The sequence below is a fragment of the Dasypus novemcinctus genome, chromosome 7, assembly GCF_030445035.2.
Source record: "Dasypus novemcinctus isolate mDasNov1 chromosome 7, mDasNov1.1.hap2, whole genome shotgun sequence".
Classification (NCBI taxonomy): domain Eukaryota; kingdom Metazoa; phylum Chordata; class Mammalia; order Cingulata; family Dasypodidae; genus Dasypus; species Dasypus novemcinctus.
The window spans coordinates 80494588-80522198 of NC_080679.1; the positions used below are offsets into that span (position 1 = coordinate 80494588).

The 27611-nt window shown below is 38.9% G+C and overlaps 1 protein-coding gene across 1 annotated transcript in view; it reads left to right on the forward strand.

The window, feature by feature from the left end:
- Positions 1–19460, forward strand: part of STK39 (serine/threonine kinase 39) — a 296619-nt gene extending 277159 nt beyond the window's left edge. Inside the window, exon 18 of the mRNA XM_004484199.4 lies at positions 17961–19460. Within this exon, the coding sequence (XP_004484256.1) occupies positions 17961–18035 (75 nt within the window). The 3' untranslated portion in view covers positions 18036–19460. The remainder of the gene's footprint in view (positions 1–17960) is intronic.
- Positions 19461–27611: the final 8151 nt, after the last annotated feature.

A 27611-nucleotide genomic window follows, 5' to 3' on the forward strand; every position in this document is an offset into this window, starting at 1 on the left:
TCTCTGTGTCCATTTGCTGCGTATTCTTGTTTTTGTCCACTTCTGTTGTTGTCAGCGGAATGGGAATCTGTGTTTCTTTTTGTTGCTTCATCTTGTTGTGTCAGCTCTCTGTGTATGCGGCACCATTCCTGGGCAGGCTGCACTTTCTTTCTTACTGGGTGGCTCTTCTTTCAGGGCTCACTCCTTGCATGTAGGGCTCCCCTACACGGGGACACCCCTGCGTGGCACGGCACTCCTTGCGCGCATCAGCACTGCGCATGGGCCAGCTCCACACGGGTCAAGGAGGCCCAGGGTTTGAACCGCAGACCTCCCATGTGGTAGACGGACGCCCTGTCCACTGGGCCAAGTCTGTTTCCACTTATCTTGTTTTTTAACAATCACATCTTTAAGAATGGCTACTTAAGAATCTTGAAACCTGTTTTTTATTTTGCTTCCAGTTTGTGAAGCAACTTGACCATGTAGGCAAAATTAAACTGAATTCAATGCATCACTTTTGGTGAAAACCAAGTGGTTCCAACTTTCAGAAATAGAAGCTGATTGTTGAGAAATGGTTTAGGTAATTGGAAGTGATTATAGAACAGCTCACTGAAGCCTAGTGGACAAAGACATAACATTTAACACCACATTTCAAATCTTAGTAACAGGTTCTTGTAGAAAGGAGATATTTCAACAGTTTTTCTACTACAGCAGAAAAATTAGTTTTAAACTTAAGTACTGGAATGGCCAGAGACACACAGAATACTAGGCATTCTGGGGTCATTGTGAAACCAAAAGATGACGGCTATGGCTGGAAAGAGAAGTCCAGAAACACAAAAGTGTGTATATTCCTGAAAGTTATAGCCAACAGTATATTGATGCCTAAAAGTGACTCACAGTTAAATTATAAATAAATATTACAAGGGCCAGTGAGAATGCCACAAGCAATTTAAAAACCTAGAAGACCAGCACTCTGCTGTGAAGGACATATATTGATGATCTTTTTTATTTCTTGAGAAAATTAAATAGAGAATGTATGTGGCCCAAAATGCTAAATGATTAGTTACAGTAAATGTTAGTCTGGTGCTAATTAACTTTCTGGGTCTTTCTTTTCATCTAATTTCAGATGGCTAGGCTGTGTGATAAAAGATGAACACAAAGATTTTCAAAGAAATAATTTATCTGAAGAAAGTCTCTTTATTTTGACATTTAAAGGGCATTTTATTCAGACATAGGGTGATGAATTAACAGATTGAAAAATTCATCATTTGTTTTGGGACCATACTGTCACCTCTATTATGTTTCTAATTCACCTACGTTTTAGAAACGTGTTTCATTTGTGTGAGAATACGTTTTTGAGAAAATGGCACATGCTGTTGGCATTTCAAGCCAATGTAAATGTTCCTTTATTCACTTTTTTATACCATAAGAAAATTAGAAGTTGTAACATACCCTCTCCAGATTATTTTCCTGATTTTGAATAATTAAAGAGAGATATAAGAGTTTAAAGCTTTTTTATTATGGTTCATTCCCTTTGTCTCCAAGCTTGCTTACCTGTAAAACAGGAATAGCACCTCCGGCCCTCTCCTGCTACTGAAGGTTTTATGAAAACACTGTCTATTACTATTTCTAGATGAACAGTGAGAATAATGGTAAAACTCTCTCTCATCCCCTGCTCTAATCAATTTATAAGTTCCCTAGATGCCCTCTCAATTTCATTCCCACTTAAAGCACCTGAATAGAATCATCTCATCTTCCACCCGGATAGCTGCAGTGGTCTCCTAAACTGATCTCCCACCCACAGTCTTGCCAGTCTCGGGGACGTTTGCTATCCTGTAGTCTTTCTCCAGTTCCAAAATGCTCCAGATACTTTAGTGACTCTCCATTGTCCTCTTCTAAAGTTCAGACACCTGACCATGGCTAACAAGGCCCATCCTCCCTTTAAGTCTTGAGCCTTACCTTTCTCTATCTCCCTCCTCCCCCCACTTCCTTCCCCACTCTTCCACAACTGCAGCTCTGGTTTCTTCTTTCCACCTGCTGGCCCTTTGCATATGCTTTGTACCCCTAGTAGAATATCCTTCCAGCCCACCTTCCCCTGCCTCACCAACTCCTAGGCATGTTTCACTTCTGCTTAGATTTCACTTTCCTCTGACATCCAGTCCCAGCTAAGGAGCTCCTCTTACACACATATCCCCCCCACCCCCCCACCGGGGTTGTCCTATTATACTGAAATTGTGTAGGGTCTCCTTTCTTTCTAATAAGTCAAGAGGCTCCAAGAGGGCAGAGATCATCTGGGATCCAGGACTTGGACTGTGCCTGGGACTCAATAATGATTAAAATATGTGGGAATAATACCAGCCCCATGTAGGAAAACTTCAGCCATCACTGTTTATTTTTCCTTTACATTTGTCTCAGTCCCTGCACACTAATGAGGACTGTGACTTCTGCATCATGCCCTGTTTTCCCAGCATCTCTTAAAATCCCCTGGCCTCGAGTGCAGAAATAACAAGAGCCATTACCATTTGCCACCATTGGCCAGGCAGTGCATGAGGCATTTTACGTACTTGATCTCAGTTCATTTAGTCCTCACAATCCACTGAGATGGTGATTTCATTAAGTCCATTGTATGGCTTGGGAACCCCGAGACACTGTGGGGTTTTCTTGCACAGGACCACACAGGGCTAGAGCTGTCATTTCAGCTCTGGTCTAACCTCAAAGCCCATTGTTAGAGGCAGCCTCCTGCAACCTTGCAGTTTCACAGTTTTCTGTTTCCTTGTGGATCCATCCTTTTGGATGACTGGCTACATTTACATTGGTTGAGACTGAATTTCATTTGTACCTTAACCAGGGTGAATAACACTGGCTTGCCCTCATCACAGGAGAATCCTGCAGGCAAACCCATCCGTGCTTTTCTTCCCCCGCTACATGCCTTTAGAATGTAGTAGTATAGTGCTCTCAGCAAATGGAAATTGATGTCTTTCCCCCAGAAGGTAGTTAAAGATGTTCAAGAAGACCAAACTCGGGAGTGACCTCCTATTTCTGCCACTTAACTTTCCATCCAGCCCTTGTTCAAATCTGAGAGGCTTTCTTTGTTGTTCTCAGCTGCCGGTAGGTTTGAGATTCACTTGACAGAGCTAATTTGAACTGGTTTTTGGCTTAATCTGCTGTGGGACACCAACATCCTGATAAGACCGCAGAAATTCAAATGTATTTGTCTTCATGCAGCAATTTGGTTATTTTAGGGAAGAATAAAAGATGAAAGCATGTCAGCCACATTTTTCCTTATGAGCTGCTGCTGCTCATGGTTCTTTCATCTCTCAGCTGTTTATCATTATTTTAATCTTGGAGCTTTCACGGCTTTCTAAGGGAGATCTCCAGGGGCCTGAAATTGTGTAAACAACCATAATATCTTGGTGTTGGGGTTCCTAACCTCAGCTGCACAGTGGTTTCACTAAAGGGGTATAGGGAGGGGACTCTTAAGAAAATTACTGATGCCTGTGTCATACCCCCAGAGATCCTGATTCATTTGCTCTAGGTACAGCCTGGGCTTTGGGGATTTTGAAAGCACCTTGTGGAGCAAGGGCTGCAGTGGTGCATCATGGGAACACAGGCTCATGGACTCAATATTTTCAGCAAATGATCTCTTTATTATTACTTGCACAGTATAGAGACCAGAAAGGACAAATAATCTCTTTTTTACTGACACAGCACAAAGAGTCCAAAGAAGCAGGCGAAAAAGTTCCATCATAGCTGGCCTCCTGGGGTGGCCAAAAGCTACTCAGGTGGGGTCGGTGGGTGGCAGTCCACTGGGATAGGGCAGGGTGAGGGTGGGAGGGCACCCTGCCACTAGAATTCCTCTTTCTGATAAGCAGCCCGCTTTCTAGGTCTGACTGGGCCTTTTCATGAGACTTAACATCTGCCCTAGGCTGTAGAATGGCACACAATAGAAAAAATGTTGGGGGTAGTGGAAAGTCAAAGGATGGCCACTTAGCCTGTATTCCTTGTGTCCCCAGAAGAAGAGGTGGGGAAGAGGTGGGGTTAGGGGAGGGCTGGGCACTGGCTACTTAACAGGTGTCTGTGATTTCCTTAACACAGGTGACTCCAGTGTTTAACCAAGGCTGAAAAGCATTGCATGTCTCAATCTCAAATCTCTTCCTCCTGCCCCTCTCCACTTTTTTTTTTAAGATTTATTTTTTATTTATTTCTCTCCCCCCTCCCCCGCCATCTGTCCGCTCCCTGTGTCCACTTGCTGTGTGTTCCTCTGTGACCGCGTCCATCCTTATCAGCGGCATCGGGAATCCATGTTTCTTTCTGTTGCATCATCTTGTTGTGTCAGCTTTCCATGTGTGCGGCACCATTCCTGGGCAGGCTGCACTTTCTTTCACGCTGGTCGGCTCTCCTTATGGGGCGCACTCCTTGCACGTGGGGCTCCCCTACGCGGGGGACACCCCTGCGTGGCTCGGCACTCCTTGCGTGCATCAGCACTGAGCATGGGCCAGCTCCACACGGGTCAAGGAGGCCCGGGGTTTGAACCGCAGACCTCCCATGTGGTAGACGGACACCCTAACCACTGAGCCAAGTCCGCTTCCCTCTCCACTTATAGAAATATCTGCTGAAGTTGAAAATTAAATGTGTCTGTCCTTACCTTGTATGTCTGCTTACATAGGAAAAGTAGCCCAAGGGGCAAGGATACTGGTTAAAGAAGTGCCTTTACTTTTTTCTCTATCCAATGAGATCTTTAGCTTCATTTGATAGATAATAAGTAAAATATGATTTTCATTGTTGGCGTGGCCTGTGGCAGAGAGATCAGACACCTTTTCATCACTTTTAACAAAGTGGTTCAAGCATAGAGGGCATTTCAGCTCAAGTTCTATGTACCTGGGGTTTTGAAATGTCAGTACTGTTGTTTTAAGCCTTGATTAAGGGATTTTTAAATGTTTTTTAAGTCATTGTTGAATTTACTATTTGCAGTTTTATAAGGTAGGTGAGTCTTGCTGCTTTCGATGTGGAATTTTTTAATTGCTTTAGAGAAAATATAAGATATATAATTTGCCCTTGAAGGTAGAATACAAATTATAAGTGCATGTAATTAACATGCAATTGGTACACATTTACATGTCACATTATAGCTTTTAGTTACTGAGGTTTAATAACATTGTATGCATTGCAGACAAATTTCATAAGCATTTTGGCAATTAATGACTAAAGGGCTTTATTTTTCAAGGCACTTAGCTTAAGTGTAGTTGGAGGCTACATGACAAAGGCAACCAAGACTGAAATGGGTTAAATGATCTAAGGGTTTTAACTTTCTCCCCCTACTGAAGGGGTAGAAGGTGTGACACCAGGAGAATGCCAGTTCAAGAGGGTTTAAGTAGCAGCTCTGTGCTTCTGTCTCAGTCTAAAACAATGGTTCTGAAAGTGTGGGCCCCAGGCCAGCTGTGTCAGATTCAGCTGGAAACTTGATAAAAATGTAAATTCTCAGGCCCCACCCCAGGCCTAGTGAACCATCATCTCTGGGGGTTGGGGCAGAAGAATCTGTGTTTCAGCAAGCAGGCCAGGTGATTCGGATGCCTGCTAAAGTTTGAGAACCACAACTCTAAATGAAACTGGAGCTTCCTACTTTGAGAAGTACTGGGATAGAGCAGTAGTTTGCAAACTCTACTGCACCTTTGTATCACCTGGGGATTCCAAAAAATCCCAGAGCCCAGGCCACACCCCAGACCAATTAAGTCTTGGGGTGTGGGGGGGGGGGGCGGGGAGGAGAACAGAAGTACCGGTATGTTTTAAACCTCTCCAGGTGATTCTAAAGTGTACCCAAATTTGGGGTGGAGGGAATCCTTATGACTGGCCGTGGGCAGCCACATCTTCAGCTCCTACAAGCCACACCTGCTGGTCTGGCAGGAGGGGGGACAACAGAGCACAGACATGTGAGTGAGAGTTTGCAGGGTGTTCTATTCTGTCATGCCAAGTTCCTGATCATTTATCCTTTGATGGTGGGGGTTCCCTGAGACTCTTTCAGGGGATCCTTGGAGGTCAAAACTATCTTCATAATAAGACAAGATATGTGCCTTTTCCATTGTGTTAATATTGATGTAAAGCAATGGTGGGTAAAACTGCTGATGTCCTAGCGATGAAAGCAAAAGCAAAGCAGCACTAGTCGTCATCATATCTTTCAAAGCCATGCACTCACTGTGGGGGGAAAACTGCAGTTTCGCTGAAGAATTTTCCTAACGAGGCAGGAAACATTATTGATTTTATCAAATCTTGACTCTTCCTAATACACATCTTTTTGCTCTTCTGTGTGATGAAATTGGAAGTCCACAGAAAGAACTTCTGCAGTATACCAAAGGACAATGATTGGTTTCATTTAAAGCACTTGTGAGAATATCTGAGTTGTGAGTCACACTACACATGTTTTTTTTCAAGTGACACCATTTTTACTTGAACAGTTGACAAGCTACAGTTATTCAGATTTTGGGTATTTGGTAGACATATTCTAGAAAATGAACAAAGCCTCACATTTGGAGAAAAACAAGTGACAGTTTTGGTTGCCAGTAGTAAATTCAGGCTTTTTAGCAAAAATCAGGATTTTGGAAAACTTGTACCTAGCACTGTAAGCTTGACAGTCCCCCAGTACTTAAAAGAATTTTTTAAATTTTTTATTAGAAAAGTTGTGGGTTTATAGAACAATCATGCATAAAGTACAGGATTCCCATACACCAGTCTGTTATTAAAACGATGCATTGGTGTGGAACATTTGTTACAACTGATGACAGCATTTCTTATAATTGTACTAACAACTCTAGTCCATGGTTTAACTGAGGGCTTACTGTGGAGTGCAGTACCATGGATTTTTTAAATTTTTATTTTATTCTATTAGCCACATACCCATTTCCCCTTTTAACCACATTCAGATATATATATATATATATCACTACTGTTAATTACATTCACAAGGTTGTGTTACTGTCACCATCATCTATTACCAAAGCATTTCCTTCATACCAAATAGGAAACCTGTACATTTTAAGCCTAACTTAACAATTCCTATCCCAACCCTATCCCCTGGTAAACTGTATTCTAGAATCATACAGTATTTGACCTTTAGTGTCTGGTTTATTTCACGCTACATGTTTTCTTCAAGGTCCATCCATGTAATTGCATGTTTCAGAACTTAATTCCCTTTTTTTTTTTTAAGATTTATTTATTTTACTTATTTCTCTTTCCCCCTCCCCCATTGTCTGCTTTCTGTGTCCATTTGCTGTGTGTTGTTCTGTATCTGTTTGTATTCTCATTAGGTGGCTCCAGGAACTGATCCTGGGACCTCTGGAGTAGGAGAGAAGCAATCATTCTCTTGCACCATCTCAGCTCCCTGATCTGCTGCGTCTCTTATTGTCTCTCCTCTGTGTCTCTTTTTGTTGCATCATCTTGCTGCACCAGCTGTCCACATGGGCCAGCTTGCCTCACAGGAGTCCCTGGGCATTGAACCCTGGACCTCCTATATGGTAGATGGGAGCCCAATTGCTTAAGCCACAACCACTTCCCACTTCATTCCTTTTTAATACTGAATAATATTCCATTGTGTATATGCCACAATTTGTTTATCCATTCATCAGTTGATGGGCGGTTGGGTTACTTCCATCTTTTGTGAATTGTAAATAATGCCACTATGAACATCACTGTGCAGATTTTTGTTTGATTCCCTGTTTTCATTTCTTTTGGGTATATATACCTAGTAGCAGGATTGCCAGATCATATGGTAATTATATACTTAACTTTCTGAGGAACCTCGAAACTGTCTTCCACAGTGGCTGCACAATTTTAATCATCACCAGCAATGAATGAGTGTTCCTTTTTCTTCACATCCTCTCCAGCACTTGAAACTTTCCATTAAAAAAAAAAAAATAGCAACCATTCTAATGGGTGGGAAATATTTCATTGTAGTCTTGATTTGCATTTCCCTGATGGTGAATGATGTTGTGCATCTTTTCATGTGCCTTCTAGCCATTTGTGTATCTTCTTTGATGAGAAGGGGATTAAAATCTTTGGACCATTTTTAATTCAGTTGTCTTTTTGTTGTTGAGATAAAGGATCTCTCTATATATTCTGGATTTTAAACTTTTATCAGATATGTGTTTTCCAAGAATTTTCTCCCATTGTGTATGTTGCTGTTTTCTTTTATGATAAGGTCCTTTGAGGCAAAAGTTTTTAATTTTGCTGAGGTGTCATTTATGTATTTTTTTCTTTTGTTATTTGTGCTTTGGATGTAAAGTCTAAGAAATCATTGCCTAATGCAAGGTCCTAAAGATGTTTCCACATTTTCTCCTAGGAGTTAAATAATTCTGGCTCTTATATTTAGGTCTTTGATCCATTTTGAATTGATTTTTGCATATGGGATTGCATGGGGGTCCTCCTCCTTTTAATGAAAATGGAGGTGCAAATTTCCCACCATTTGTTGAAGAGACTAGTCTTTCCCAATTGAGTGGTCTTTGCCCCTTGTCAAAAATCAGCTGGCCATAAATGTCTGGGTTGATTTCTGAGGTCTCAATTTGATTCCATTGCTCTATATATCTGACCTTGTGTCAGCACTATAATGTATTGATTACTGTAGCTTTGCAGTGTTAAGATTAGGAAGTGTGAGTCTTTTACATTCATTCTTTTTCAAGATGGCTTTGGTTAATCAGGGTCCCTTATGCTTCTGTATAAATTTTATTTTTGGCCTTTCCATTTCTGCAAAGAAGTTGTTGGAAGTTTAATTGGGATTATATTGAATCTATAAATCACCTTGGGTAGGAGTTGCTTATTAACAAAATTTAGTCTTCCAATCCATGAACACAGAAGGTACTTCCATTTAGGTATTCTTTGATTTCTTTTAGCAATGTTTTATACCTTTATATCCTTGGTTAGATTTGTCCCTAGATATTTGATTCTTTTGAATGCTATTGTTAATGGAATTTTTTTCTTGATTTCTTCTTCCAGTTGTACATTGCTTCTGTATAGAAACTCTGTTGATGTTTGGGTGTTAAACTTGTTGTTCACCAGTTTGCTGAATTCATTTATTAGCTCTAGCTTTGTTGTCAATTTTTGGGGACTTCCTATATATAGGATCATGTCATCTTCAAATAGGGAAAGCTTTACCTTTCTTTACAGTTTGTATGCTTTGTATTTCTTTTTCTTGCCTAATTGCTCTGGCTAGAATGTCCAGTACAATGTTGAATAACAGTGGTGACAGTGGGCATCCTTGTCTAGTTCCTGATCTTAGAGGGATGGCTTTCAGTCTTTCACCAATAAGTAGGATGTAAACTTTGGGTTTTTCATACATGCCCATTTTTATGTTGAGGCAGTTTCCGTCCATTCCTAGTTTTCTGAGTGTTTTTTAGCCAACAAGGGTGCTGTGTTTTGTTCAATGCCTTTTCTGCATCACTGAGATGATCCTGTAGTTTATTTCCTTCATTCTGTTAATGTGATGTAAATAATGTCAAACCACCCTTACATACCAGGGATACATCCCACTTGATGATGGTATATAATTCTTTTAATGTGCTATTCGATTCAGGTTGCTAATTTTTTGAGGAGGATATTTGCATCTATATTCATAAGAGATATTTGTCTATAATTTTCTTTACTTGTGGTATCTTTATCTGGCCTTGGTATGAGGGTAATATTGGCCTCATAGAATGAATTAAGGAATATTCCATCATCTAAAAATTTTTTGGAAGAGTTTGAGAAGAATAGGAGTTAAGTCGTCTTGTAATTTTTGAGAAAACTCCCCTCTGAAGCCATCTGTTCCTGAGCTTTCCTTTGTCCAGAGGTTAAAAATGGCTGATTCAATCTCTTTTCCATTAATTGGTTTCTTGAGATCTATTTCTTCTTGAGTCACTGTAGATAGTTTGTGTGTTTCTAAGAATTTGTCCATTTTATCTAGGTTATCTAATTTATTGGTATACAGTTCATAATATATTCTCTTATAGTCCTTTTGGTTTCAAGGGGGTCAGTAGTAAATGTCCCCCTTTTCATTTCTGATTTTTATTATTTATACCCTCTTTTCTTCCTTGTCAAACCTTAAAGTTTATCAATTTTACTGATCTTTTCAAAGAACCAACTCTTGATTTTGTTGATTCTATTGTTTTTGGTTCTCTATTTCATTTTATCTCTACTCTTTTCTTTGTTATATCCTCCTTCTGCTTGCTTTGGGTTTAGTTTGCTCTTTTTCTCTTTCTTCCAGTTTTGAGGTTAAGACTCTGACTTGAAATCTTTCTTCATTTTTAAGGTAAGCATTTAGAGCTATAAATTTCCTTCCTAGCACTGCCTTCACTGCATCCCATAAGTTTTGGCATGTTCTATTTTCATTTTCATCACCTTAATATATTTTCAAGTTGCTCTTGTGATTTCCTTTTTAACCCACTGGTTCTTTATGACTATGTTGTTGATTATTCACTTATTTGTGCATTTTCCATTTCTCCCTCTGTTATTTATTTCTAGCTTCATTCCATTGTGGCCAGCAAAGATACATTGTATGTTTTCAATATTTTTTAATTTGAGACTTATTTTTTGCCCTAAGCTATGTGGTCTATCCTGGAGAATGAGCCATGTGCACTCAAGAAGAATAAGCACTCTGTTGTTGGGTGAAGTGTTCTGTATATGTCTGTAAGGTCTAGATGGTTTAGAGTAGTGTTCAAATCTTGTATTTTCTTATTGATCTTCTGACTAGGTGTTCTATCCTTTATTGAAAGCATTGTATTAAGTCTCCTCCTATGAATGTAGAACCATTAATATCTCCCTTCAGATATGTCAGTATTTGCTTTAATTATTTTGGCGCTCTGCTGTTAGGATACATATGTTTATAATTGTTACATCTTCTTGTTGAATTGACCCTTTTGTCAGTATATAATGATCATCTTTGTTCCTCATAACTGTTTTCGACTTGAAGTCTGTTTTATGTTATTAGCATAGCTACCCCATTCTCTTTTGTTTCCTACTTGCATGGTATGTTTTCCCTGTCCTTTCACTTTCAGCCTAGTTGTATCCTTGAATTTAAAGTAGGTCTCTTGCAGACAGGATATAGCTGGTCAAGATTTTTTATCCATTCTGCCATTCTCTGCCTTTTGACTAGAGTAACTCATTTACATTTTAAGTCACTACTGATAGTGCAAGACTTTCTTCTGTCATATTGTTTCTTAGCCTTTGATAGTCTTATACCTCTTTTGTTCCTTGATTCTTCTCTTAATGCCTTCTTTTAATATTTGATTTTTGTGTGTTGTACCATATTAAGTGCCTTCTGTTTTTGATCTGGATATATTTTCGTAGGTTTTCTTTGTTGTTATCATGGGGTTGATAAATTTTAAATATGTAACAGTCATATTTGGTTTGATACTGACTTGACTTCAATAGCATACACGCTTTTCTATAACCCTTCATCACCCTTACCTTTTTGTACTTGTTACTACTTGTATCTCTGTGTGTTGTATGTCCCAAACCATAGATTTATCATTACTCTTTTTTTTTTTACAAGGCAAGTAGATTTTTTTCCTTTGTTTTTTTTCATTGTATTTTTTTGAAGATACATAGATCACAAAAAAAATGTTACATTAGAAAATATAAGAGGTTCCCATATACCCCACCCCACCCCGTTCCTCCCACATCAACAACCTCTTTCATCATTGTGGCACATTCATTGCATTTGGTGAGTACATTTTGGAGCACTGCTGCACCACATGGATAATAGTTTACATTGTAGTTTACACTCTCCTGCAGTCCATTCAGTAGGTTATAGCAGTATATATATACCCTCCAGCATCTGTCCCTGCAATATCATTTAGGACAACTCCAAGTCCCGAAAATGCTGACCTTTCTACACATGCCTCTTCTGTCACTTTTTTTCTTTGTTTTTAAAGGAGCTTTAGATTACATAAATATTACATCAAAATATAGGGGATTCCCACATACCCCACCCTTCCCCTTCCCACACTTTCTCCCATTAACAACGTCTTTTTTTAGTGTGGTACATTTATTTCAATTGATGAACTCATATTGAAGCATTGTTACTAACCATGGTCTGTAGTTTACATTATGGTTTACACTTTGCACTGCACAATTTTATAGGTTTTGACAAAATATCAGAACTTTTTAAGCATTTGCATTTAAGCACCTATAGGAAGGGAAAAGTGGAATTATATCCCCCAAAGATACAATACAATAATAGTTACATTTATAATTACCCCAGTGGTTGCATTTACTGGAAGTCTTTGTTTCTTATTCAACTTTGAACCTCTGTCTAGTATCCTTTCCTTGCAATCTGAAGAACTCCCTTTAGCACTGCTTGTTGGGCAGGACTGGTAGTGATGATCTCCCTGCTCTTGTTTATCTGAGATGTCTTATTCTCTCCCTAATTAAAATTTTTGGTTGGCAGTTGTTTTCTTTCAGCACTTTATCTATTTCAACCCACTGCCTCTTGCCTCTGTGGTTTCTGATAAGAAATTGGCACTCAGTCTTATTTGGACTCCTTTGTATGTAATACATTGCTGCTTCTCTTGCTGCTTTTCAGATCTCTCTCCTTGCCCTTTGCATTTAATAGTGTAACCAGCATATAATGAGGGTGTATTTTTCTTCATGTTTTCCCTGTTTAGTGTTCTCTGAGCTTCTTGGATGTATATATTCATGTCTTTTGCTATGTTTGGGCAATTCTCTGTCACTTTTTCCCTAACTATTTTCTTTCCCTTTTTCTCTGTCTCCTTCTGGGGGTCCATAATGTATATGTTGGTATGCTTAATGGTGTACAAGAGGTGTCTTAGGGTATTTTCACATTTTAATTTTATAATTCTTCTTTCTGCTTCTCAGCCTGACTCATTTCAATTGTCCTGTCTTTGAGTTCACTGATTCTTTTTTCTGCAAGTTCCAACCTGCTATGGAGACCCTCCTGGTAATTTTTCTTTTCAGTTATTGTGGTCTTCAACTCCATTAGTTTTGTTTGGTTCCTTTTTAAAATTTCTGTCACTTTATTGGCATTCTCATATGGTTTATTCATTATTTTCCTCATGTTCTTAGTTCTTTCTCTGTATTTTCTTTCATCTTGAGCATATTGAAGATCAGCTCTCTTTTAAAGTCTTTGTTTTATATGTCCACATGCTTGTTATCATTGGTGTTTTCTGGATTTTTCTCTTCGTTTGGATGCGCCATTACTTCCCAGTTCTTTATTTGTCTTATACTCTTGTTGTACACTATGTTTTAATATTTTAGAATATTGACTCTAGTATTTCTTCTCTGGATGTCTGTTTCTTATAACTAACTTTTGATAGGACTGGCATTTTCTGGAGCTTCAGTTCTCCTTTCAGGAAGTTCTGCCCAAGGCGAATGCCATGTGCAGGGCTCTCACAGTCTTTCTGGGTCTCTTCTCCTGGGCTTGTACTTGTTAGTTGTTTTGGAGCTCCCCTCTTTACTGGAGTTGAGTGTGCCTGCTCTTTCCCAGGAGATAGACCTCCCTGTCCAGTGTGTTTAAAACAGGCAAGCCTTTGCCTCAGATTGCTTGCCTCTACTTTATTTTGTTGTCTCAAGCACTTTCAACTAGAGGGTAAATTCTGGGAGGTGGGGTACACTACAGAGGGGTTTCCCAAACCAGTCTTTCCTGGCACAAAAAGGGCCAGGGTCCCACGAAAGGGGTGCAGCTCCATTGTGCCCTGGAGAGGGGACGAGGGAGGGTGCCAGGATCCTCCTCATGCCTCCCCAAATCCGAGACTTTTTGACCTGCCCAGACACAGCCCTTGCTCTTGTTCCCCACAGCAAGCATATGGGTCCCTAGTGTTCCAAAGTCACTAATCAAAAGCCACGGTCAGCATTTGGCCATACCCACCCCTGATCTTGGAGAATAGGATTTTTATGTCTCTTTCTATCACCAGTGAGCCAGCCAGGGACTGGACCCCACAGTAAGGTGCCAGGAGAGTAGCGGTTAGATGCTGTTAATTGTGGCACAGAGAGAATAATTTACAGGTCTTTATGGTAATATGTCACCATTTCCTCCTGCTCTTCCCTGGATGATATACAATTGTTCTCTGACCTCTGGAGTTTTAAAATAGTTGTTTCAGACAGTTCCTACCTGTTTAATGGCCATTCTTATGGAAAGATGAATCCTGCGGCTACCTCCTCCACCATCTTCCCACATCATCCCCTTAAAGACTTTTCTGATGTGCTCTGTGATGATGTTAACAAATATGATTTATTAATGCTATATAAGGAAATGTTGGTATTGTACAGTGAAAAGTGTCCGCATTTGGAAAATCAGTGTAGCTCAGTGATCCTTAAAAATGTATAGGTAAAATATCCATTCATAGTGCAGATAGACCAATGGATTTTAATATAATAGAGTAAAAATTGTCATAACAAAATATACACAGTTACCTGGAAAGGCTAGTGAAATAATCTTCCCTTTTCCAAGTACGTATTTGTATGATGCTGTGCTTTTTTATATTTATCAAGAAAAGCAATGAATTTGCAACAGATTGAAGCGGAAGCAGACTTGAGAATTGAACTATCCTAGTAAGCAAGACTTTAAAGGGAATTGCAAAAATGTAAAGCATTGCCACTCTTCTCAAAATTTTTCTTGTTGTAACTATATGTTTCATGAAAATTTTATCTATGAAAATGAATATTTTAAAAGTTTTCAGTTTTAAATTCTGAGTCAGTATAAATATAACTGACATACACATATTTTGTTTTACTATAATTATATTTTAATATTACTTAAAATAATGTATTTTAAATATTTAATTTTTTTCTATTTTAATTCTTAAGACATTACCATAAACATAACTCACCTAAAGAGAAGCTTTTTAGAACGATCCTCAGTAATTCTTGTAAAGACTGTAAAGAAGTCCTGACCAAAAGGTTTTGAAAACTGTTTTTTTTTTTTAATTTAAATTTTTTTATTTTTTATTGACTTTGTAATAATATTACATTAAAAATATATATGTGAGGTCCCATTCAACCCCACCCCCCCACCCCCCCTCTCCCCCCCCCCAACAACACTCGTTCCCATCATCATGACACATCCATTGGATTTGGTAAGTACATCTTTGGGCACCTCTGCACCTCATATACATTGGTTCACATCATGGCCCATACTCTCCTCTATTCCATCATGTAGGCCCTGTGAGGATTTACAATGTCCGGTGATTACCTCTGAAGCACCATCCAGGGCAGCTCCATGTCCCGAAGACGCCTCCACCTCTCATCTCTTCCTGCCTTTCCCCATACCCTTTGTCCATTATGTCCACTTTTCCCAATCCAATGCCACCTCTTCTATGTGGACACTGGATTGGTTGTGTCCATTGCACCTTTATGTCAAGAGGAGGCTCAGATTCCACCTGGATGCTGGATGCAATCCTCCCATTTTCAGTTGTAATCACTCTAGGCTCCATGGTGTGGTGGTTGTCCTTCTTCACCTCCATCTTAGCTGAGTGTGGTAAGTCCAATAAATCAGATTGTAGGTGCTGGAGTCTGTTGAGGCTCAGGATCTGGCTATCACATTGTCAGTCCAGAGATTCAAATCCCCTAAATATATCTTAAACCCCAACATTAACTGCACCTCCAGCACATTAGCATGAAAGTCTTATGAAGGGAGATCCCATCTGAGTCCAGATTCATCACACATAAACACCATTTCCAAAGAGGGGCCATCTGCCCTGGTAGTTAACCCCATCGGCCATGACCATAACTCCCATGGGTCTCTTTAGCCCTCAAAGGAACCAATATCTGGGGGTTGTATCTGCTTTATCTGTCTCTCTGACTCTGCTCAGTTGTGCATGAGGGCAAACCTTCTGCCAGCCTCCAGACTCTTTTTTAGAAACTCGTAGCCATATAAACTCATTTCTCCTTTCCATTTCCCCCTTACTTTAGGTCAAACAGCATTTTAAAGTCATGGTATTTTATGTAGACATGGATATTCTGCTGATCCGCATTGAACCTTCCGTATAAGGTCATTTGAAAACTGTTTTGACGGTCTCTGGTCCCTTTTTTTTCTGATTTTCAGAATCTTTTGCATATTACTTTCATTGTGTCTACAGTGATAGATACATAGATGCAATAGTGGTTAAAGAAAGTGAGAGTATGGGGAAGGGAGGGCTGAGTTCCCTGAAGCAGAGGTAAACAGCCTTTTTGCCAGGAGAGAACATTGAGGTGTAGCTGTGAGAAGCAGGCACTAGACATAGAGTGAGATTGGACACTTGGAAAGCTCCAGGTATGATGCACCCATGATAACTGCTGGTTTGATCACTTACTCTCATGGTAATTTGTCACTTCCATTAGTCTTCACAAGGAAAGGATTTAATATTTTTCTTTTATTTCTGGTCATTTTAACCTCTTTGATTCATGTTGCTGCATGAGGGACATGGCTTCAAAATGCACTGATGGCCTTCACATTTGCCAGTCTGACCTCTTTTTACCATCAGCAGTATCCTTTGTCCTCAGATGTTTCTCATCTACCGTTTAACCACACAAATTGTCTGCCACCACTCAGTGGATCAAATAAATAATGATGTTTAAGTGAGCTACATAGGAGAGAAGAAGGGAAGGTTTAGGGAGGTAGGTAAAGAAACAGTGATAGTGGAATATGAAAAGTATAGTACCTTTATGTCAAAGACTCACCAGGAAGTATCTCCACTGAAATGGCTTCTCTGCCTATACCACTTTGTTAGAAGTGATAAGGAAAGGAGCCTTTCCGATCTTATTGCCATTGGCAATGCAAACAATGAAAATTGTATTTCACTGAATATCATATCTGTCAAGTGAAACTAAATAAGTCACTGGACAAGCACAAAGTAAATTCTTTTCTTTAAATACTATCTAAAATGCCTACCCTTTAGGCTACTGTGTTGCTTATATAAGCATAACTACTCAGGTTGGATTTTAAGGATAATTGTTTTAAAATAGTCACGTTGCATGTTCTAGTTAGCTGCTTATTTTAAAGGAAAATGCAAGAGTTGACAAAGGGCTGGTTTTATGTACTGTCTTTTAAAACTTTATAAACATAGACAAGTAGTGCTAAGCAGCTTAATTGTGATGATTAGAAAAGGCTTTTTTCAATGGGAAACTAATTGTTATGACAATAATTTAACAGGAATTAGACCAAAAAAAGGTTTGTGAGGCCCTTTTGTAATTAATTACCCATTCCCAGTCAGTCATCAGACTTTTTTCTCTCCACTTATAGAATGTCAAATTCTGATGTATTTACAGCAGCGTGTTGAAGATGGGGAGTAGAAAGAATATTAAAATGATTTATAAATTAGAACCAGTGAGAGGCTTGAGGGGCAGTGGCTTATTTCCAATTCCTTCAGATTTTGAAGTAAAAGAAAAGTGTTTGACACACTGTAATTTTGGCCAGTTTTGGACAATAAATTGGTTCTAAAATATTAGAAACAAAATTCTGTTACAGAAAAAAAATTATGGCACATTTTCTTGCAAAAAGTACTCACTGGTATTTAAATAGCAATTGCCTATAATGAGCCATTACACTACCTAGTGACTCCTTTATTTCTGGCTATTTTTATAGAAGAGATGGTTTTGCTAAAACCACATTACTCTTGAATGCCATGTTCACTCCTTCTGCTAATTATCATAGTGTGTTTTTTAATTATTAAGAGGCCCTAATTAGAAGTATATTTAAAATAACTGTACTTGTTGTGAACTTCGTATGGGGTTTTTTGGCAGCTATGTCGCGGCTTGCCTGGGTGAGATGGTGTTTTAAAAGGTAACACATCCCTTCCCACCTCTTTTCTGCACTTGATAGCATAATGACCAGTTTCCTACAGCGCAAGTTAGGACCCTGCAAGCAGTCGTTCAAGAGAATGATTCTTCGGATCTCTCCTGGAACAGATGCGACCCGTGGCCCCAGAAAAACCGTGCCTTTGCTTGGTTTGGCCACCACGTGAGCAGATCTTTTAAAAACCTGCGACTACAAACCAGCACTGAAGGTTTGCTTCTTTTTCCCTTTCCAGGCTTCTGGCTGTGATGGGTCGGAGATCCCTGACGAAGTGAAGCTGATCGGGTTTGCTCAGTTGAGTGTCAGCTGATGAATGTCCCTTTAAGTCACCCTTATCTCTCTGCCCCACCTGACCCTACTCCCCTCCCCCTCACTCCCAGTCCCCAGCAAAATCAGAAGATTGTAAAAAGGCCGGCTTAGACAAAAATGGGATAAAAAAGATTTTTTTAAAATTTACAATACTCCGAGTTCTGCTTTATTCTCTAACAATCCACAACATGAGAACAAGCAAATGCCACAGCTGCACGACTGTTGCTAATTTTTCCAAAAGCTATTCAATATTCTTAGCAGTCAATTTGGATATTCCTTAAGAGAAAAGAATCTGAATACACTCAGGTGGTCCTATTTATTGGCAACAAAAGGAATTTTCTATAAGAAGCCTATTTCTTCTTTCATTGTTCTTTCTGTTTTAATACTTTAATTGTACATCTGACAGTACTGCCTCTTTTATGTTATATTTAGAAATTAATATACTTATAAAGTTAAGATTTATTAGCCAAACTTGAATTCTAGTTTTAAAACCGACTGTGAATTTTATTTTTCATATATTTATGCTTAACACACCTTAGCTGTAAGAAAAAATGTTTTTGATTATACGCTTCTTGCAGTTAATCTCTTATTTAAACAAAAAAGTTTCAGGTATATCTTTGAAGTTTTTTTAACTTCTAATTTTTGAAATGACCAAATTAGGAACTAGGATGCTTAGTTTGCCTAAGAACCAATCCACAATCTGTCTCTTGGGGGTGGGAGGTGCCTTGCAGACTTTCATATTAAGAATGTGCCTGAGGCTGCTTTACTCCAAATAGTCTCAGATCTGAACTTTCCCTACATAGGGTGGCATATGTAAGTTTTGCTGTGTTGGAACATCTAGACTGCTGTGTAAAATGTTGCCCTTCTGTTAGATTGCTAACTATATACCCATCTCTGATTTGGTTGCTCCATGAGTGAAAGGATTTGTTGTTCTAAGGTGATAAACTTGAAAATACCAGAATCTGAGTTTTACTTGAAATTCTGCAGGATACCCAGATGGAGTGAACATAAAATAATAGAAAGGGTTTTGTGCAATGACTAAATGATAAAATGCTGTTAAGTTTCAAGGATAAATACTTTTCAACCCACATAGCTCTCTGCTTGACTATATATTATGGAACTAGTAAACTTTAGGATTTTCAGAATTGGAGTCTAAACTTTCAGGGAGGTGGGCTCCCAGGATGGTGGTACCATTGCTCTTTCCTAGCTAACCCTAGATACGGCAGCTCTTTAATGTACTTTAAAAAGCAAATATATATTACTAAGGAAAAAAGTTATTTATAATTGCCTTGTCATAATTGTTAAGGTGTTCTAGAGCCATTTGCATACAATTTAATGTAATTTCATTCCATTCTATTGTTTACACAACGATTACTCAAAGATGACTGCAAAGGTAAAAGGAAAATAAAAGTGTATTGCACAAAGAGATTGTGTTATATTATTTCATTCCTCCTTAGGTATTATCTGCTTTGCTGCAGTGATATTTAGCACTTTCATAAAATTACTAGTAAGAATTAACTAGAAAAAGGGCCCTGGAGGGAAAATAAGGCAGGTATCAAGTCACAAGGAATAGGATTTGACAGCTCAAGTTAGCTTGAGGAGAAAATGAAAGGCAAACATTCACATGCCATGTAGACAGATCGTCTTTGAGTTAAAATCACGGGACTGCAGGGGACAAGAGAAATAATTTCTTTCACCTGCTCCATTTTAGTGCTGTGAGCCCCGAGGCTGGAACCAGGTTAAGTGTCTTGTTCAAGGCCCCTCAGTGAGCTATTCGTAGAGCTGGGCTCCCAGGTGCTAGTTTCCTGGAGTGCAGCACACTCATCTGCATTACAGCTTACGGACTAAATCACTATAAGACAAGACCCTCAGCTTCTACTCAGAAAATGTAAATGAATAACTAGAGAACCTTATTTTTGTAACATTTTTAATAAACATTTATTTACTTTATACCCATATCCTACTTAGTGGCATCTGAGGTCACTTACACACATTCCTACAATAGGATAAAGATTTAAAAATACATAGAGAATAAGATGAAGGGAAAATAAGAATTACTTAACAAAATGAATATAAGGATAAAATTAGAACAAAAAAAAGGCACCATGAGGTCCTGCATAATAGCTGGAGGAGTAGAGATTTGGATTAGAGCTACCCATCTATCACTAGTGAAGAAGGAAGCATGATCAGATACAACCTACCCTGTAACTTGTTTTAAAGTTAAGAGAAACTTTTCCCAGTACTGAAGACTGAAATAAAATTCCAGGAGTCACCATTAAGTGGAACTTAGGTATTCAGAAACTTTATATTCTCAAAACATTCATGCAGTACATGAATAGCAATTTGACTCACTCTCATGCTTTGACAAATGATAAGATTTATAACCTCTTATTAAATTAAGGTACCCAAATCTCAAGCATAATTGTGTACACAAATTATTCTGTATCCAAGGTGTCTCTATTGTGATCTACTCCCAAAGATTCAAAATAAAAGGAATGCTCATCTCATCACAACTCCTATACACTGCTTTCATACAAAGTTAAAAAAAAATTTTAGTGGTACCTATCAATCTGTATAACAAAAAGTTTTTTTTAAAAAACATCCTTAGAAAAGTTAAGTTCCCTAAATATTATATATTTTCTCTGCTAGTAAATATAATAGATGGTGCCAACATCGCCACATCCAAGTGGGATTAAGTAGTGGTCTTTAGGGGCAGAACCAAAATATCCCTCAAAAAACAAAATTGGAGAGGAGGGGCAAGATGGTGGCAGAGTAGGAATCTCCACAAGAGTCAGATCACCCTACAGTGCAGTTAGTGATTAGTCAGGGCTATCTAAATCATCCATGTGGGGGGCCCAGGAGACCAGAAGAGCATCCTGCAGCATCCTTGGAAGAATGGAAGGAGGAGACTGCCCATCTGCAGTGAATATTTGTAAGTAGGGTACTCCATGCTGCCCAGGAGGGTGCCTATTCCCCACTGGCATGTTGGAGTTGGAAGCTCCATTTCCCAGAAATGGGGGAGGAAGAGGTGCTCAGGCACTGACTTCAGCTAATAATTAGTAAATTTGGCTGGCTAAAGTCCAATCCTACGTACAGTTAAAATTTGAACCTGTTCATGTTGGAAAGAGGGCTGTAGGCTCCATTTTAACTCTGCCCCTGGCATGAGGGGAAGTGGGGCTAATTGAAAAATCACAGTAATGGTAGGAACTGGCTTCTTTCCACTCAGGTCTGATTGCTGCCCTAGCCTGGGCTCCAGCCGTCCTCCTGCAGGGAGGAAGCTGGGGAGACCTGCACCAGCCTTTCTGGTAGTGACTTTCAGCCTGCATGGACTAGATTGTTGGACATCCACCTCCACCTCCACCCCACCTCCAATAGGAAAGGAAGGGTGGGTGGTGTTTCTTCAGCCTTGCCAGGCAACTGTGGGCACTTTCAGCCCCACAGACTAGACTGCTGACAAATCTGTGGCTCCATTCCCACCCCTGCCAAGGCAGGAGGGGCAGACTCCCTCAGCCTCCCTGAGCAACTACAGCCACTTTTGGCCCACATGGACTAGACAGTTGGACGCACCTGTGGCTCTATTCCCACCCCACCCCCACCCCCCCTGGCAAGGGAAGAGGGGGACCAGTGCTTCATCAGTATATCTGGGCAACTGTAGTCAGTCAATTTTGACCTGCAGAGCTAAGTTTATAGCCCACACTCGTGACTGTAACAGGGGTGGGGTGAGGGGAAGTGTGGAGCTTTATAAGTCTCTCCCAGCAACTATGCATGGCCTTAGCCTGCATGGCTTGGATTACTGCACACAGCTGCAGCTCTTTCCCCACCCTTGGCGGGGAGATAGGCAGGAGAACCTTAATTGTTTCCTTGGGCAACACAGGTAATTTCAGCCTCCACAGCTTACAGTACTAACTGGATCCTCAGCTCTTATTCCAGTCCACAACAGCAAGGGAGAAAGGGCAAGAGACAGATGAAAAAGCTGAAAGAAATCAGATAGGCTAAACTATAAGGTTCTAAATTAAATTGAACCAGGTATCAAAGAGGGGCTGTGAAACAGCAGATAAATTCACTACCTTCCCCCACCCTCCAGCATGGGACATGACTTTGGGGATGAGCCTCCCTGGCACTAAGGGGTTATTACGAAGCACCAACTAGTGATGCATTTGGAAAAAGACTTAAACCAAAAGGGGGAAATATTAAATACAAATGAGTTTCTATGGCTAAGAGATTTCAAAGTGAGATTTCAAAACAAGGTCATTCCAGAGGTTTTGTTTATACACTTCAGGAGGATCTCACTAACTGCCACAGTAAACAGTTCCTCAAGCAGGGGTGCTTCTGAAGGCTCTAGAGACATTTAGACACTATAGGCAGGGCAAACAATGCCAGGAAATTGGCACCTCTTCTGTGGGCCTTACCTTGGAATATATGATAACATATTTCCCCAATGTATCAGAGTCAGGCTCATTTATATAATTTTCCTACACATGGTGCTTCTGCCCCTTTTATTTGAACCTATAATTAGCACTATACCTATTAAATATATGTCCCAGAGACTTAAATCTTCTAGTGGTTCATGTACCCAATGAGCCCTGAACCTCAGCAAAGTTGCAGCCAACACCTACTCTAGTTCATCAGAGTCACCCAGGACAGCTATCTCTCCAGTTCACCAGACTTAACCAGGATAACACCCATGCCAAAAAAAACAGTACCTACAACTGCAAGTAAAACAGTTCCATCTATATGCCCCGTGGGATCTAAGCCCCCGTCAATAAGAATCAGAGTGGGTATCACCATCACAAAATCCTCAAGATTGAGGAGCAAACAAACATAAGGTGGGAATGCAACAATGGACTAAAGTAGACATTACTCTAGTAATGAAAGAACTTGTAGCATTGATAAAAAGACAGTGGTCACCAGAGGTTTTGAGGGGAGGGAGAGGGAAGAATAGATGTAACATGGGGCCTTTTGGGGACATTAGAATTATCATGCATGATACTGCAATATTGGATACAAGCCATTATACATTTTGTCAAAACCTGTAAAATCGTGTGGTGCAAAGTGTAAAACATAATGTAAACTATAAACTGATTAGTAGCAATGCTTCAATATGTTTTCATCAATTGTAACAAATGTACAACACTAAGGAAAGGTGTTAATTGGGGAAATGTGGGAAGGGGTAGGGGTGCGGTATGTGGGAATCCCCTCTATTTTTGATGTAACATTTACATAATCTAAAGCTTCTTTAAAAGTAAAAGAAAATAAAGAAAGTAAAAAAGAGGGGCTATAGCACAAAGCCAATCAAATAGAGAACCCCAAATAGAGAAACTGAGCCCAGAATAAATACATTAAGTAAATCAGATACCAAAACATGAACAAAAATTGCAATCCATACCAAAACAGGAAGAGATGTCTCAGTCAAGAGAACAAACTAGGCCTCCAGATAACATAAAGAAGTTGAGACAACTAATCATAGCTGTTCAAACAAATCATCTTAATAAATTCAGTGAGATGGCTAAAGAGATTAAGGATATTAAGACGACACTGGGTGAGCACTGAGAAGAATTTTAAAGCATACATAGAAAAATAGCAAAATTTATGGGAATGGAAGGCATAAGAAATGAAATAAAAAATACACTAGAGGCATATAACAGCAGATTTGAAGAGGCAAAAAGAAAGGGTCAGTGAACTTGAAGACAGGGCCTCCTAAAGCAAACATACGAAAGAACAGATAAAAGAATGGAAAAAATTGAACAGGGTCTTAGAGAACTAAATGATGGCAAGAGACAAGCAAACATATGTTCATGGGTGACCCAGAAGAAGAAGAGAAGGGAAAAGGGGCAGAAGGAATATTTGAGGAAATAATTTTAGACTATTTCTAACCATAATAAAGGACATAGATATCCATGACCAAGAAGCACAACATTCTCACTTCCAAATAATTCAGAAGGACCAACTCCAAGACACATACTAATCATTATGTCAAATGCCATAGAAAAGAGAGAATCCTGAGAGCAGCAAGAGAAAAGCTATTCATCACATACAAGGTATAGCAGTTTGATATTTTTGATGAATTCCAAAAAGAAATATTGAATTATGTTTGTAAACTGATGTTTTCCTCTGGGCATATTAGATTATATTGGATTCAGAGGTTTACTTGATTAAGTAATCAGGTAAATCTCTTGTGCCAGTAGGGCATTCAGTCCCCACCCCTTAAGTGGGTGGGGACTCACAGATAAAAGGCATGGCAAAGGACAGTTTCAGAGGCTTTTGATGTTGGAGTTTGGTGCTGAAGTCTTAAGCTGGAGCCTGAGGAAGAAAGCACATTGAGAAGAGAGAAGCAAGAGCCTTGAAGGGAGGAACCTAGGAAGCCTGAACCCTCACAGACATCAGCAGCCATCTTGCTCCAACATGTGAAAATAGACTTTGATGAGGGAAGTAATTTATGCTTTATGGCCTGGTATCTGTAAGCTCCTACCCCAAATAAATACCCTTTATAAAGACCAACCAATTTCTGGTATTTTGCATCAGCACCCTTTGACTAATACAGAATTTGGTACCAAGGAGTGGGGAAGTGCTTCTGCAATTACCAAAATGCTGGAATGGTTTTATAAATGGGTAAGGGGTATTTTTTTGGAGGAATTGTGAGATGCTTGATGGAAAAGTCCTAAATTGCTTTGCAGAGACTGTTGGTAGCACTATGGAGCCTATAGTTATTTTTAATAACTACTTAAAAAGAAATAATTGTGAGATGAATGCTAAAGAAACTTTTTATGATGTGTTAGAAGTAAATGATGAAACTATTATTGGAAACTGAAGGAAAGCAATCAGTGTTTTAAAGTTATAGAGAACTTAACAAGATTAACTCCTGGTGTTTTATGGAAGGCAGAATTTGAAAATGGCGAACCTGGGCATTTAGCTGAAGAAATTTCCAAAGTAAACCTGGAGAATGTGGTATCTGTAAGCACCTACCCCAAATAAATACCCTTTATAAAAACCAACCAATATCTGGTATTTCACATCAGCACCACTTTGACAGACTAAAACACAAGGGATGCCTAATAAGATTAAATGCAGATTTCTTATTAGAAACCATGGAGGGAGAAAATCAAATGTTAGGTGGTGGAGCACCTGCTTCCCACAGGAGGCCCCATGTTTGGTCCCCAGTGCCTCCTAAAAAAAGAGAGAGAGAGAAAGAAAACAACAAGCAAATAAAGGAAAAAAACAAAACAACTCAGGGGAGCTGATATGGCTCAGTGGTTGCACACTGGCTTCCCATATACAAGGTCCAGGGTTCAAGAAAGCATAGTATGATTTATTTAAGATACTGCAAGAAAAAAACTGCCAACCAAGAATCTTGTATTTGGCAAGATTGTCTTTTTAAAATGAGGGCAAGTTTAAAATATTCACAGATAAACATAAACTGGGAGAGTTTATAATCAAGAGGCCAGACTTGCAGGAAATACTAGAGGGAGTGCTATAACCTGAAAAGACAGGAGAGAAAAGAAGAGAGTCTAGAAATGAAGATTATATCAATAAAAGTAACTAAAAGTGTAAAAAAGTGAAAATAAGATATGACAGATAAAACCCAAGATCAAAATGGTTGAAACAAGAATGGCCTTTTCAGCAATAACATTGAATGTTAATGGATTAACTCCCAAATCAAAAAACAGACTGGTGGAGTGGATAAGAAAATATAAACCATCTATATGCTGTCAAAAGAGACTCTCCTTAGGCCCAAAGATAGAAATAGATTGAAAGTGAAAGCCTGGGAAGAGATATTTCATGCATGCAGTAACAAGAACAAAAACAAAAAGCTATAGTAGCTATACGTTTATTTGATGAAATAAACTTGAATAGTTAAGCTGTTTTAGAGACAAGGAAGGACATTTATATTAATAAGATAGGTAATTCACCAGGAAGAAATAACAATTGTAACATATATTCACCTAACCAGGATACCCCAAATTATATGAGATAAACACTGGCAAAACTGAAGGGAGAAATAAATGTCTCTACACTAATAGTTGGAGATCTCAATACACAACAGTCATTGCAAAGATCATCTGGGCAAACAGTCAATAAAAAAACAGCTTGAATAATATGATAAAGGAACTAAACCTAATAGACATATACAGAACATTACACAACAGGATATACATTCTTCTCAAGTGCTTGTGCATCTTTCTCCAGGATACAACATATGTTGGGTCACAAAATAGATCTCAATACATTCAAAAGATGAAAATTATACAAAGCACTTTCTCTGAACATGAATAGAATAAAGTTGGAAATCAACAGGTGGAAAAAGGGAAAATCCACAAATATATGGATATTAGGCCATACACTCTTAAATAATAACATGTCAAAGAAGAAACTGCAAGAGAAATCAATAAATATCTTGAGACTAATGAAAACAAGAACACAACATATCAGAACCCATGGGATACAGCAAAGGCACTGCTGAGAGGGAAATGTACAGCCCTCAATATTTAAAAGAAGAGTGGGCTAAAAATCAACGACCTAACTATACAGCTGGAGGAACTAGAAAATGACTAGCAAATTATTCCCAAAACAAGCAGAAGGACTAAAATAACAAAGATCAGAGCAGAAATAAATGAACTTGAGACCAACAACAATAAAAATAGAATTAACAAAACCAAAAGTTGTTTCTTCAAGAAGAGTAACAAAATGGCAACCCTTAGCTAGACTGACAAAGAAAAAAAGAGAGATAATGCAAATAAAATCAGAAATGAAAATCAGGACATTACTACTGACCTCACAGAAATAAAAGAAGTTTTTAGAGGATACTATGAACAACTGTATACCAACAAACTGGACAATGTGGATGAAATGGACAAATCCCCAGGAGCCTATGAACAACCTACATTAACACTAGAAGAAATAGACCTCAACAAACCAATCACAAGTAAAGAAATTGAAACAGTCATCAAACAACTCCCCAAAATGAAAATCCCTAGAACTGAATGGCTTCACATGTGAATTTTAACAAGCATTCAAAGAAGATTTAATACTAATATTACTAAAACTCTTCCAAAAAGTTGAACAGGAAGGACTACTGCCAAACTTATTCTATGAAGCCAATATCACCCTTGTACCAAAGCCAGATAAAGATATTATGAAAAATGAAAATTACAGATCCATTTCCTTAATGATTATAATGCAAAAATCCTTAACAAAATACTTAATAATAAAATCCAACAATACATTTAAAAAATTATTGATCATGATCAAGTGAGTTTAATACCAGGCATGCAAGGGTGGTTCAACACAAGAAAATCAATCAGCATAATACACCACACTAATAAAGAAGAAAAATTACATGATCCTCTCGATTGACACAGAAAGGCATTTGACAAAATACAGCATCCTTTTCTTGATGAAAATGCTGCAAAAGATAGGAATTGAAGGAAACTTTCTCAACATGATAAAAGGCACAGATGAAAAACCCACAGCTAACATTGTACTCAATGTTGAAAGACTGAAAGCTTTCCCATTGAGATCAGGAAAAAAACAAGGATGTCCATTGTCACTACAGTTGTTCAACATAGTGCTAGAAGTTCTA